The 13433-nt window shown below is 58.5% G+C and overlaps 1 protein-coding gene across 3 annotated transcripts in view; it reads left to right on the plus strand.

Annotated features, from left to right (window-relative positions):
* LMX1A (LIM homeobox transcription factor 1 alpha) overlaps window positions 1-12465 on the plus strand; it is a 128544-nt gene extending 116079 nt beyond the window's left edge. For all 3 annotated transcript variants that reach the window (XM_081299976.1, XM_081299978.1, XM_081299977.1), the window contains 5 exons: window positions 224-396; window positions 3047-3124; window positions 4297-4366; window positions 6828-6998; window positions 9636-12465. In XM_081299976.1, coding sequence (XP_081156102.1) covers window positions 224-396; window positions 3047-3124; window positions 4297-4366; window positions 6828-6998; window positions 9636-9796 — 653 coding nt within the window. In that variant the 3' untranslated portion in view covers window positions 9797-12465. The remainder of the gene's footprint in view (window positions 1-223; window positions 397-3046; window positions 3125-4296; window positions 4367-6827; window positions 6999-9635) is intronic.
* The last annotated feature ends 968 nt before the right edge of the window (window positions 12466-13433 follow it).

Genomic DNA, 13433 nt, shown 5'->3' on the forward strand with positions numbered 1-13433 from the left:
AGGCAGCACGCTGGACCAGCCAGGGCAGAACCCTGTGGCGATGACCGGGTGTAGCCTGGACCTCCTGGTTCCTGCCCTGGATTCGAAGTGCTCTCCTTAGCTCTTCCTGGAAGCTTTTGGGTCCTTGCCGTGGGCTGCTGCATGCACGGGTTGTCCTGACGGGGTGTGCACCCCCCTGCAGGAACCTCTGGGAACTCCCTGCAGCGTCTTCTCCTTCTTTCAGGCAAAAGCGACGAGGAGGAGAGCCTTTGCAAGTCCACCCCGGGGGCGGGGAAGGGAGCCTCTGAGGACGGCAAGGACCACAAGCGCCCCAAACGCCCCAGAACCATCCTGACCACCCAGCAAAGGAGAGCATTCAAGGCCTCGTTCGAAGTGTCCTCCAAGCCCTGCAGGAAGGTACAGGAGGGCAGAAGGGAGGGCGGGGGGCAGCACTGCTTCTCTGGGTGCCCAGGCTCCTCTGGAGGTTGGCACATGGGGTCCCAGTGGTGGGGAAGAGGGGTCAGTCTGTGCAGGAGGGCTGAGCTCTGCTGGGGACTCTGGGGTGTGGCAGGGACCCCAGGCCTCCATGTGTGGTGCCCATCCACACACAGAAGGCTTCGTTTTGGTGTAGGCTAAGACGCTGTGACAAAGAATGTGGGATGCGGTGGCCTGGTTGTTCCGTGCTGTGTGCCGGGGACCCCTTCAAGCTACAGGCTTTCCTTTGGTGGAGTGGCCCGGCTCTGTGCAGATGGGCCCTGGCTTTGAAAGCCCCCTCCGAGCCTGTAGGGGCCGTGACCAGGGGGCTGCAGTGGACCTGGTGTAAAGAAACTCGGGCCTTAATGAGAGGGGTGTGTTCTCCCTACACCACAGTCCCAAGGAGAGCAGCAGGCGCCGGTTCCGGATTTGCTCGGCCACTCCCTGTGTGAGGGGGCGAAGCTCAGTCCTGCAGGAGAGGCTGGGGCTGAGCCCACCTGGGACCCCGTGCCCTGTTGTGCTCAGGACTTCACTGTGGGAGGGAGGAGGTGGGTGCTGGGACAGTTACCTGGCTCTGCCACAATGACTGTGGCCGTCACTGAGCGTTCATGGTTGACCAGCTGCCTGCCATGTACTGGGCACTGTCTTTTACACAGTAAAAGGAAATTGATCGTTCTTTCTGAAATTTGTGAAGGAAATACCGTTTTTAAGAGGTTAGCATTTCTTTTTCTCCTTCCTATTGGAATTCCTCAGCCTTTGCTGTAGCGAGGAGGTAGCCCGAAGTCTGAGTCACCCCAGCAGACATTCATGGCCTGTTCTGGGCTGGGGGGCTGTGCCCCCCAGGGTCCAGGTGTGGGCTGCTCCGCCTGCTCTTGTGTGGTCTAGGCTGAAGAAGCAGTGCCCTCCTGGGACGTGTTCTCATGAAGGTGGCCGAAGGCAAGAGGCCAGGCCAGAGAAGGAGCCAGGGAAGCCCTCTTGCTGGATGGCACCCTGATTCGCAGGCCAGTCGAGGCTGGGCTTAGCCCACGGTGCAGGGCTGATGCACCCCCACAGGGCAGGGGTTGGTGGAACATAGTGCCCTCTGTCACAGTGCCCTTCCTTCCCTGCCCTCACAGAGGTGCACCCCGCGGGGGCACTGGTAGGAAGCGGCTTCCCCGAGGCGGCTTGCTCAGGACAGGTTGTCTTCCCCTGAGGGCTTCCCAGCCTCCGTGAGGCCACATGCTGGAGGCTGGTTCCTGGGCACCTTTCAGACCAACAGCGAGGAGTGGCGTCCACCAGGACTGTAGCTCCACGGTGTGAGCTGGAGGACAAAGGAGCCCTGGGCCACGGGAGGGGTGTCCACTCTGGAATCAGGCGAGGCCCTGGGAACAGGTGGCTTCCGAGCTGGGCCTCTGAGCAATGGATAGAGTTTCAGCAGGTGCAGGGGCCCCGCTTAGCAGGAGGGTGGATGGGCCTTGAAAGTCCGGCCTGAGCCTCCCCATGTGAGCTCAGCCCAGTGGCGTGATTAGGGTGAGCACTTCCCAGGCCCGGGGCTCGCTCTCTGCGTGTTTGTTCAGGGCACTTTCCAATCCCATCTTCTCCGGAGACTCCCAGGAGGCGCCATGTCTCTCTGGCCTCTCTGCAAATCTGCTTTATGGGCTGCTCCTCTCCCGCCCTCTTGCCAGCCTCACTGTGAGCCTGGATGGCCGACAGATGTTTAAACACATCTCTTTATTATCTGGACCCCTCATCCTCGTCCCTACCTGGCCCTGGTGCATGCGTCCGCTGGCCCTGCTGGGTTCCAGGTGGCCCCTATTTTCTGTCTCTTTCTGGGAAGGGCTCCCTCAGGGTAACAGTGCAGAACCCCCAAAGTCTCTGAGTTAGAGGGACAAAGGTCCATGGATTTAGGCGGGAGGAGGGAGGGTGGACAGCCCTGGGAAAGCGGTCTTCACCCTGTTCCTCCCCCAGTGGCCTGCAGCTGCAGCATCCGGCACTTTCTAGGGCTGACTCCAGAGCGGGGGACGCCTGCAGCTCTCCTGGGAGCGTGGGTCTGAGTTCACCAGTGGGTGGGGTCGGCCAGAGTCCCATGACTGCGACCAGGTCCCCCCCGACAGAAGAGTTAAAGGAGGGACGGCTTATTTCGCCTCGTCCAGGGTCCCCCGGCTCCACTGCTGTGAGGCAGCGCATCGTGGTGGGAGTGTGGCGAGGAGGCCACCGACCTCCTGGCAGCTGGGGACAGAGAGGGCTGGAGCAAGAGGCCGGTGGCAAGATAGAGTCCCCAAGGGCAGACCCACTTCTTCCCCTCCAGCGGTCCATTCAGTCACCAGGACTGATCCTCCGACGAAGCTGGAGCCCTGGCGATCCTGCCAGTCCTCAGAGCCCACCTCTGGTCATGCTGCCCGGGGACAGGCCTTCAGCACCTGCCTTTGGGGTCTGTTTGCCTGGACTCCTTTCCACCTGGAGGGAAGCCTGTCTGGCCTCTGACTTTGGCTGAGCATGAATCAGGCTCTGGGCTGTTGGTCTCCCCAGGGCTGCACAGGAAGTGCTCTGCCTCCTTCCTGCCCTGCGCTGCCGCTGCCGCGGGTGCTACAGGAGTAACCATCGCTTGTTCCAGGTGAGGGAGACTCTGGCCGCGGAGACGGGGCTGAGCGTCCGTGTGGTGCAGGTGTGGTTCCAGAACCAGAGGGCTAAGGTAAGGCTCCTTGCCTCCTCCGTGTCGCCCTTCCTGCTGCGGGAGCAGAGGGCTGTGCCCGGGCCACCCCACCCGAGCTCCCTGGAGAGCAGCTCTCTCCAGCAGCAATCCTGCTGCCGAGGGGCTTCAGCCAGGCGCCGGGGAAGGCCCACTGACGCATCTGTTTGGGGGAATGTCTGTTTTCCTGGTGGCCCTGCCTCTGAATCCGGCCAGCCACCGGACCCATCAGGTTCTTGGAAAACCAGATTCTTTAATTCACATTTGTTTCCATGTATACCTGCGCACTACAGATACCAGGGGGTTTTTGTCTGTTTTGTTTCGTTTCATTTTTGATATTTCAAAGAGAAATCCAAAAGCACTCTGACGACTGGCCCAAGGCTGCCTGTTGCCATGGTGGCCTGAGAGCCCTCCCTGCCCTCCAACTCAGCCCACCCTGCCCTCCTGTCCTGCTGGCTGGCCAGGCCTGCCGCCCTGTCGTGGGCCCTCTTGGAACTTCTGCCCCTGCCTTTTCCTACCCCTGCAAGTGCTTGTGTCCCGCCTCCCTGGTCTGCCGAGGGGCTGCATCGCTGTGTTTGCTCCGGGTGGGCGAGGGGACCGTTCCTGCAGCCAAATTCCCCAGAGTGGGGCTGGGGGTGGGTGAGTCATCCAAATGGGCTCCATGGAGCAGGCACTGAAGAGGCTCCCTTCCCCATGGAGGCATAAAGCAGAGAAGCACTCAGACCTCCGGGGAACCTTGCAGTAAGGACATTTGTTTTAAAATGCAGTGTTTCCCTCTCTCTCTCTCTCTCACACACACACACACACACACACCCCGTGTGTTAACATATCACAGGGCACCAATGTTCCACAGAACACAGTTTGGGGAACGTGGGGCTCAAGTGTCTTACTGAGGCTCTGGGTGGCTCTCACACTCAAGGTGGCAGTGGGGAGGAATAGTCTCCCGGCTCATCCAAGCCGCCTTGCGGCCCTTGCTGAGAGGGAGCCCCTGTTCCTGTGGGGTGAGCGTCCTCCCCAGCAGCTGTGAAGGGGTCTTGGGGAGCTCTTCCTCAGCCTGGCTTCATATGGGGTAGGTGCTTCCTCCACGTGCCTCTCAGCGGAGGGTGGAGGCCCTTCCCTTGCCCCTGGTGAGTGGCCTGTCGTGGCCGACTCTGATGGGCCGTCTCTCCCACCAGATGAAGAAGCTGGCCCGGCGGCAGCAGCAGCAGCAGCAGGACCAGCAGAACACGCAGCGGCTGAGTTCTGGTAAGCCCTGCGCCCCAGGCCGGCACCTGCCCAGCTCCATGAGTGACGGGCACTCAGTGGAGCCCAGCCCCCCCACTTGAGAGAGAAGCCCGCCACATGGGGGTGAGCCAGGAGGAGCCCGTGAGAGCCTGTGGGCCCCGAGCAGCACTTCCAGAGCTCTGGCTCGTGCAGAGCCTGGTCTGGACTGGGCAGGGTTAGGGCACACATCAGAACGTCTGTGGAGTCAGGGGCGGGTCCTGTTTCTCATGTCCAGACCCCCTCCTCCTAGGATGGCCAGTTTGGTAGAAGACCCTGTCATCCCTGTGACAGTTACCTGAGACCATCGACTTAGTGGAGGAGAGGTGGTCTGGCTCGGGGTTCCACGTTGGGCCTGTTGCCTTGGGGTCTGTGAGAGGCAGCACACCGTGGGGAGTGTGTGGCATAGGAACTGCCTGCCCCATGGGGACCAGAAAGCAGAGTCAGGCGAGGGGGCTGGAAGGACAGAGAGGGGGCTTCTGGGCATGTGCCAGTGACCCGCTTCCTCCCACTGGTCCCCGAAGCCGCCCCGTCCCCCACAGTGCCACAGGCTGAGAACCAAGCCTCTAGCATCGGCCTCTGGAGGAGACCCATTTCCAAACCAGAGCAACCCCTTCAAAATAGTGTAAAATAATGACAATACATAAACCCCAAGGTGAGCCGAAATTACAGTCCCCCTCTCAGAGGACGAAGGCTCCGCCAGTCTCACCTCTGACGTCGGTGAGGGTTGGAGCCAGTTTGGGAGTCGTCTTTGACTACGCTCTGTTGGACTGGGCTTTCTTTTTTCTTTTTTTTTTTTGACATCATATATATTTTATTTATTTTTTAAAAATTTATTTCTTTTTATTATTAGTTGTTCAAAACATTACAAAGCTCTTGACATATCATATTCAAGTGGATTATGAACTCCCATTTTTACCCCGTATACAGATTGCAGAATCACATCGGTTACACATCCACGTTTTTACATACTGCCATACTAGTGTCTGTTGTATTGTTGGGCTGAGCTTTCCACCCACCCCTCGCTGGATGTACCTTCTTTTTTTTTTTTTTAATAGGGGAGGAGTGAGGAGTTGGGAGGGGAGTGAGGAGTTGGGAGGGGAGTGGACTTCTTGAACAGTCTGTGTTCAAGAAGTGCTAGGGAGAAAGCATCCAGACTTGCGTGTTAGAGCCATGTCATTCTTAAAGGACTCAGCACCCACCCGGGTTCCTTGAACGGCCTGTGCCTGGGCCTGGGTCTCACACGTCAGTGTGCGCACAGGTCACCTGCAATCTTGGTGAAGTTCAGGTTCTGATTTTTAAGGAAGGTCGTATGGCCCCAAGAGCCTAGGTTTTTAACAAGCTCTCAGGCCGGGCCATTGCTGCAGGCCTATGGGCCGCTTCTTGAAGGCCGTGCCACCAGACGTTGGTCCTCATCCTTGCTTAGCCCCTGAGCTATGCTTGATGTCTGGGCTAGGCTTGATCCATAATTTGGCCCTTGCAGCCAGGAGTCCCCTAACTCTCACTTAACAATGAGAGATGCTAATAGAGGGATGAGCTGAGCTGGGATGGGCTGCTGGGAAGTGGGCAGCGAGCTGGTCAGGAGCCAGAGCTGCTTCGGCTTTTCCATCCCCTCACACCTTGGGCTGTGCATCCTCAGGTGGGGAAATTGTCCCTGCCAGTTCTGTCTCACAGGGCCCTGCGATATTCGGAGGGCCTGGGGTGATGTTAGCTGATCCCATCTAGAACGTACTGACGGGGCCTTACGAGAACACAGACTCCAATCCTTGGCTTTAGAGAGCTCCTGGGGAGGCTCCTGGGGAGACTCAGGAAGCAGAAGCTAGGAGGCGGAGGAGGAGAAGTCCTGGGCACCAGCAGCACACTGGCTCTAGAGCACGCAGTGTCCTGGAGTCCTCCTGTCAGCCGGTGAGGTCTGCTGGTCAGGTGTCATGATTCCCACTGGGTGATGGGTGATTGGTGGACCTGTATGTTCATCCTCCAGGGCTGCCACACCTGAGTGTGGATCCAAGCCTTTGTTTAAATGCCATGTTTCAAGGGTGCGCTGAAAATTCAACTGCCCAGTCCCACTGCATCCCTGACCTCCAAGGTGAGGGCCTTTGGCTGGGCACAGGCTGAAGCCACTAATGTCAACTCAGCTCCTTCCATCTTGTAAAGGTGGGATAAGGCCCAGGCATGAAGCTCTGCAGCCTCCATCACAGTCACTGGGGGTCAGCTCGAGGTGGCCTCTGTAATTCTCAGCACCTGGTGTCTGCACCCTTCGGTGGTCACTCCCACACTGTGTAGGTCTGACCTAGAGTGTGATTTCCAAACGTCCTGAGAGATGTGGTGGTGTCTGCCTGGGGCGTCCTGGATCACAGCATGGGCATCTGGTGGTGAGGGGTGTGAGGTCCGGGTGGGGCTCGGGGCTACAAATCGAGAATGATCTGCCACCTTCTCTGTTCCGCAGCTCAGACAAATGGTGGCGGGAGCGCTGGGATGGAAGGGATCATGAACCCCTACACGGCTCTGCCCACCCCGCAGCAGCTGCTGGCCATCGAGCAGAGCGTCTACAGCTCTGACCCCTTCCGACAGGGCCTCACCCCACCCCAGATGCCTGGAGATCACATGCACCCTTATGGTAAGAGGACTTGAGCCCCACGGGCTCCCACCTGCTGTGGCCCCTCCTTCCCTCCCAGACGCACCTGCACCTGCGAGCTCCCAGATGCTCACTGTGGCTTCCCCGCGTGACAAGAGCCCGGCAAAGCAGGGCTAGAGTCACCCCAGGGTCAGCTACTGGTGGCTGCAGGGGGAAGGCTCCTGTGTGCTCACCAGTGAGGTTCGTCTCAGAGTTCCCGAGGCTTCCTCCCTGAGCATCCCTCATGTCCCCTCCAGCTCTCTCTGTGAGCCAGTGCTCGGAGGTGAGGCCTGGGGACCCCCGAGGACGGTGAGCCCAGGGCTGCAAGGCTAAAAGCTCAACCTCAGGCCACTCACAGAGTCTCAGAGGAGTGCAGTGCATTGATCTGTAGATGGAATCACTGTGCCTCTTACTCTGATAGCTAAAAGATAGTTTTATTCAGCAAGCCTTCAAAAAGAAGTATCAAAGACAAAATCCTCATGAAGATTTTGTCCACATTTCTCCCTCACTTAAAAAAATTCATGGCCAGGTGTGGTGACACACGCCTATAATCCCAGCAGCTCAGGAAGCTGAGGCCAGCCTCAGCAACTTAGTGAGGACCTAAGCAACTTAGTGAGGCCCTGTCTTAAAATGAAAAATAAAAGACCCAGGGATGTGGCTCAGTGGTTAAGCGCCCCTGGCCTCAATCCCCAGTCCCCCACCCCTCCAAATAAATTCTCTTGTTAAAGCCGTGCTACCTGCACACACCTCACACTCAGCAAGCCTTCACCAGGCTGGACCTCATCCATGCACAGATCTGTGCACACAATGCATATCCCTGATGTCCTGTGGACACACAAGCACCTCCCTGATGTCCATCCTTCAGATGGCACAGTCCAGTGGGGCCTCTTTACACTAGGCCTTGGTAAGCATCCAGAGGAGGTTTGTGTCACCTTCTTCCTCTCAGAGTCTCAGGGGCCATGTTACCGAAGGCCCCTGGTGACCTCACAAGGTTGGACTGTTTGCCCCTGGTTACTTCAGGCACAGGTGAAGGCCACCTTGCCTCCCCTCTGGCTGCTGCATCCCTCAGCTGTCCCAGGAGGAGCCCTCCTGGCTTCTGTGTTGGGGGTGCACCACCCTCCCTGTCCTGCACCATGCAGCTTAGGAAGCAGAAGGCACTCGGCCTGCACCACCCTCCCTGTCCTGCACCATGCAGCTTAGGAAGCAGAAGGCACTCGGCCTGCACCACCCTCCCTGTCCTGCACCATGCAGCTTAGGAAGCAGAAGGCACTCGGCCTGCACCACCCTCCCTGTCCTGCACCATGCAGCTTAGGAAGCAGAAGGCACTCGGCCTGCACCACCCTCCCTGTCCTGCACCATGCAGCTTAGGAAGCAGAAGGCACTCGGCCTGCGCCACCCTCCCTGTCCTGCACCATGCAGCTTAGGAAGCAGAAGGCACTCGGCCTGCGCCACCCTCCCTGTCCTGCACCATGCAGCTTAGGAAGCAGAAGGCACTCGGCCTGCGCCACCCTCCCTGTCCTGCACCATGCAGCTTAGGAAGCAGAAGGCACTCGGCCTGCGCCACCCTCCCTGTCCTGCACCATGCAGCTTAGGAAGCAGAAGGCACTCGGCCTGCGCCACCCTCCCTGTCCTGCACCATGCAGCTTAGGAAGCAGAAGGCACTCGGCCTGCGCCACCCTCCCTGTCCTGCACCATGCAGCTTAGGAAGCAGAAGGCACTCGGCCTGCGCCACCCTCCCTGTCCTGCACCATGCAGCTTAGGAAGCAGAAGGCACTCGGCCTGCGCCACCCTCCCTGTCCTGCACCATGCAGCTTAGGAAGCAGAAGGCACTCGGCCTGCGCCACCCTCCCTGTCCTGCACCATGCAGCTTAGGAAGCAGAAGGCACTCGGCCTGCGCCACCCTCCCTGTCCTGCACCATGCAGCTTAGGAAGCAGAAGGCACTCGGCCTGCGCCACCCTCCCTGTCCTGCACCATGCAGCTTAGGAAGCAGAAGGCACTCGGCCTGCGCCACCCTCCCTGTCCTGTACCATGCAGCTTAGGAAGCAGAAGGCACTCGGCCTGCGCCACCCTCCCTGTCCTGCACCATGCAGCTTAGGAAGCAGAAGGCACTCGGCCTGCGCCACCCTCCCTGTCCTGCACCATGCAGCTTAGGAAGCAGAAGGCACTCGGCCTGCGCGTTCTGTTGGAGAGGGCAGTGGTCATCCTGGACGCTCCTGTCAGACTCTTGAGAGCCACTTCTGAGGCCAAGTCTACAGGGTCCCTGGCCCAGCCTCTGCAGGCCCCTGGCCCAGCCTCTGCAGGCCCCTGGCCCAGCCTCTGCAGGCTCTGGCCCAGCCTCTGTGAGGATCCTGCCTCCCACACCTGCTGTCTGTGCATTCTGTCCTTTGCTCTGTTGCACTCCATTTAGCACTGTGTGTCCTGGTTTATGGTTCCACATGTTGCACTTTGGACAGGAGCTCCTGTTGAGATGACAGACCCCTGGATCATGTCCCTCCTGGTTCTCTCGGCAGCTGTCCCCAGCCCCTGCTTTTCCTCCCCCATGGAAAGAGTCACAGGGGATGTGCATTTGGCTGAATTTCCTCACACCGAGGCAAGTCTCTCCTCCCAGACCTCACGTCAGTGTCTCTTCTCCATTTCAGGTGCTGAGCCCCTGTTCCATGACCTGGATAGTGACGAGACTTCCCTCAGTAACCTGGGTGACTGTTTCCTAGCAACCTCAGAATCTGGACCCCTGCAGTCCAGAGTGGGCAACCCCATTGACCACCTGTACTCCATGCAGAATTCGTACTTCACCTCTTGAGTCTTCCCAGCGTCTGTGGCTAGGCTCCCACGTGGAACCACCATATTCTGTGAGGGGCCGCTGGCTTTAGGACGGGGAGGCCAGGGCAGAGGTGGGCTGGGGAGGGAGGTGTGTGGGGGTGCTGTCGTATAATGATTTGGCGTAGCTCAGCATTTCCAAAGACTGAGTGTGTTACGGATTGCCTAGTTCAATGTTTCTAATAAGAGTCTTAGGATTAGATAGGAAGATGTGCTTATCATTAAGGACAGGGACTTTAATATAGACACTCATGCAAATTAGATACCTAGGGGCTCCTAACAACTTCCCGCAGTTTGGGGAAGCTCTTGTGAAGAGGTGCATATATCTGTCTGTCTGTACACCCACGACAGACAGACAGACAGCTGTGTGCGTGATTGCATAAACTTTCATACCTTGTCATCAAAGTTTATTCATAATTATAACAGACTCCAACTGTACAGCAAAAGTAACTTTATTTTCAGTGTGAACTATATTTAAGGAAATGCTTGATGCACTTAAGTTATAAAATGAGATAATTTACTTTTTATAAGCTTTATTTTTAGTTTGAAGAGATTTGTCAGCAGGGCGGAGAGGCTGCCTCCTGCCCCGTGGTGCTGGAGCCCGTCTGCTCCAGAGCCTGGGAGCCTGGGAAGCAGCTCCCTGTGCTGCCAGTCTCCTCCAGAGGAGTCCTGCTCCCTGGGGTCCAATCACTGGGTCTGGGGGGGGGACAGAACACTCTCTGATCACGTTCTTAGAAGCCATGTGGCTAGATTCTTGGGCTTTCCCTCAGATTCTGACATGCTGCTGGGCGGTTGGGGGCCCTCAGCATTCACAAGTGTGGGTGAGGCTGACCATGTGGACCTACCTCCCTGGGGACACTGAGGTGCCAGGACACATAGTAGGGCTGCAGCCAAGATCTGGTATTTGTTTAAAATAGAAGCAGCTCACCGACTTGGTGCAGCAGGCTGCCTGGGACTGCAGGCAGGAAGGCCTCTGTGTCACAGCTGAGGGTGGCAGGCCCACCCATACCTCTGCGAAGCCCATACTGGCAGAGCTGGCAGCTCGGGAGCAGGCTGGAGTCCTTCAGTGGGACAGGCTCAGGCCCAGGGGACAGAGCAGGCGTGGTGGTGTGCCAGAGCAGGGGCTGACCAGCTATGTCCTGAGGGCCTGCTTCCTGGTTTTTAAGGTGGCATTTAAATAAGAGAGAGGATATGTGGTAGGCTGGGTGGCCTGGAAAGCTGGACATGCTGCCTGTAGCATCTGGCTCTTTGTGGCAGCGTTTCGAGGCCCCTGTAGTCCAGGTGCTGTTTCTGCACAGCCCGTGGAGCTCTCCAAGGCTGGGAGGACCTGTGAGATGGGGGTCTGCCCAGCCCGCGGGTCTGGCCCCGAGTGCATAAGACCCAGCAGCCCTATGCATGGGGCTTCTACTCCCTGGTCTCCAGCAGGTGCTGGGAAGGGTCTTCTGGGCTAGGAGGGCTTCTGGGAACCAGAGAGGGTGGGCTGGACTCTTCTGAGGGGCTGTAACAGGTGTGGTCCCACTGCGGGAACATCACTGGAGCCTTGCACACAGCCACAGGTCCCCTCCACTCCCTGTGAGCTGGAGCGAGCATATCCCTTAAGGTAGAGTCTGTGTCCTGTGATTTTTGTGCCCCCGTGTATGATTTATGCAAACCACCAAGTCAGCCACACCAGTGTGACCAGCAGCGAGAGCACGCAGATGCTGGACAGCCCAGGGTTCTGTGTGAAGCTCAGCTGGAGGGCGTGGCCGACGTCATGTGAGTGAACAGGAACACAGGTCAACTGCACTTCCTCCTGGCCACGGTGAAATTAAAGACCTCTTGTAAATGAGCTGTGTTCATTCCAGGGCGGGAGGGCAGCAGGGCCGGGGCTCCAGAGTGGTGTCCATGGGGCCCCAGGGCACGGCCTGACCCAAAGCTTTTAGCAAACATAAGGGGTGGCCAAAGCAAAGCCCAAGGAAGGCCTCCCGCTCCCTGGGGCGAGGGCACAGCCTCACAGGCCCCGGAGGCAGAGGCGTGGTCATTCTGGCTTCATGTTTGCTGGCACAGAGCAGTGCACTCCTGCCATGAGAACGTTGGCTTGGCGGTGAGGGTGGGCCTCGGGGCAGCCTTCTGGCCCAGGACTGGAGGCCGATGCCGGCCAGGACGGGAGGGCAGAGCTCCAGTCACCTGCAGTGTAGAGAACGGGCAGGCCATGACCATGAGGCAGCAGGAGCTCTGAATGCTGCAGGCCCCAGGAGCATGCTCAAAGGGGACCCTGCTTTCTGTTTTCTCACCACCTTTAATTATGCAAACCTGTCTACCCCAGGGCTCACCACTGCACGCTGGGGCTTGGGAGGAGGGAGATGAGTCACAGACCAGGGAGGCCTGTGTCTGCCCTCAGCCTCCGTGGGCCTCAGCTCCCAGCTCCAGCTTCCAGAGCAGCTAGGAGTGGTCATTTACCCACAGTCACCTGTGCGTCCTTCAGGACCAGGGCCTGGCCTACCTGAGGAGCCGGTGGGGCCGCATCAGGTGTCCATGGGGAGCGGACTGCTGCTGCCTCAACCAGACCTCAGGGTTTACAGTGTAGGCGCAGTTGAGATGTGGGCTTGTCCTCAGGTGAAGTCCAAGGCAGTCTGTGAGGTCCCCTCTCCCCTGTGCACAGTGAGTGCTGTACAGGGCTCCCACCCTCTCCCTGACGACTGGCCGCCCTTTCCTTTGCACTCTGAGTGGATGCCTCTAGACTTGAGCCACAGCCCCTTCACCTGTGTGCTGTGTGGCCTTGGGCTGCTTCATGCCCTGAGCTGGCTTCTGTGTGGGTGCAGGGATGGCCCAGCTCCTCCCTCAGAGGGCAGGGGTGAGCCTGCTGAGCTCCAGCCCTGCCCTGGGGGTTAGCCTTGGTGCCCTGCTGTGGGCCGGGCCTGTTCTAGGTGTGGTCACTGACCAGGTGAATGGAATCTCAGATCAAGGGTAAAGACATGGAGGCCCTGGCTCCCCTGAGCCGAGGAGGCTGCTTCCCCGTCAGCCCCACTGTTCAGCCCCCACAGGACAGTGCCTGGGTTCTCTGTGGGTCCTGCCCATCTTGAGCCAGGGGTCGGGTGTTGTTTTAAGGCACACAGATCTTTGGCCACTGAAAACCCTGCAGATCAGTCCCAGTTACCAAGACGTGGAAGGAATCAGAGCTCCGTGGCGGGGTCTCTGCAGCCACGGGCTCTCTCCTTCCTCCTGCGGCCTGCTTTGGGGAAGATGAGAGGCTGGTGTGACAGCAGAGAGCCTGGGGCCATGGGGGGTACTGGGTGCCCTGCAGAGGTGTGAGCCCCTGGACAGCCAAAGGGGGGGAGAATGGGTGTGGCCAGCTGCAAGCCCAGAGGCAGAGAGAACCCGAGTGAACTACAGTGGAATCAGTCTCTCCCTCAACCTCTTCCCCCTCCTTCCCTCCCTTTTCCTCACCCTCTCTTTCTCTACCAATAGTTTCAAACTGAGGTGAAAGTGTTGAGATTTAACTGATAAAACTGCCAGCAAGAGTCACAACCCCCACAGAACCAATCAACACACCGTTCCGAATCCCGTTGCTTCCCGTGGTGTACCACGTTCATGGCCGGAAGCCTGGAGACCACCACCCTGCACAGGAATGACTGGGGGTG

This window comes from Spermophilus citellus, assembly GCF_964194105.1.
Source record: "Spermophilus citellus genome assembly, chromosome: 6".
NCBI lineage: Eukaryota > Metazoa > Chordata > Mammalia > Rodentia > Sciuridae > Spermophilus > Spermophilus citellus.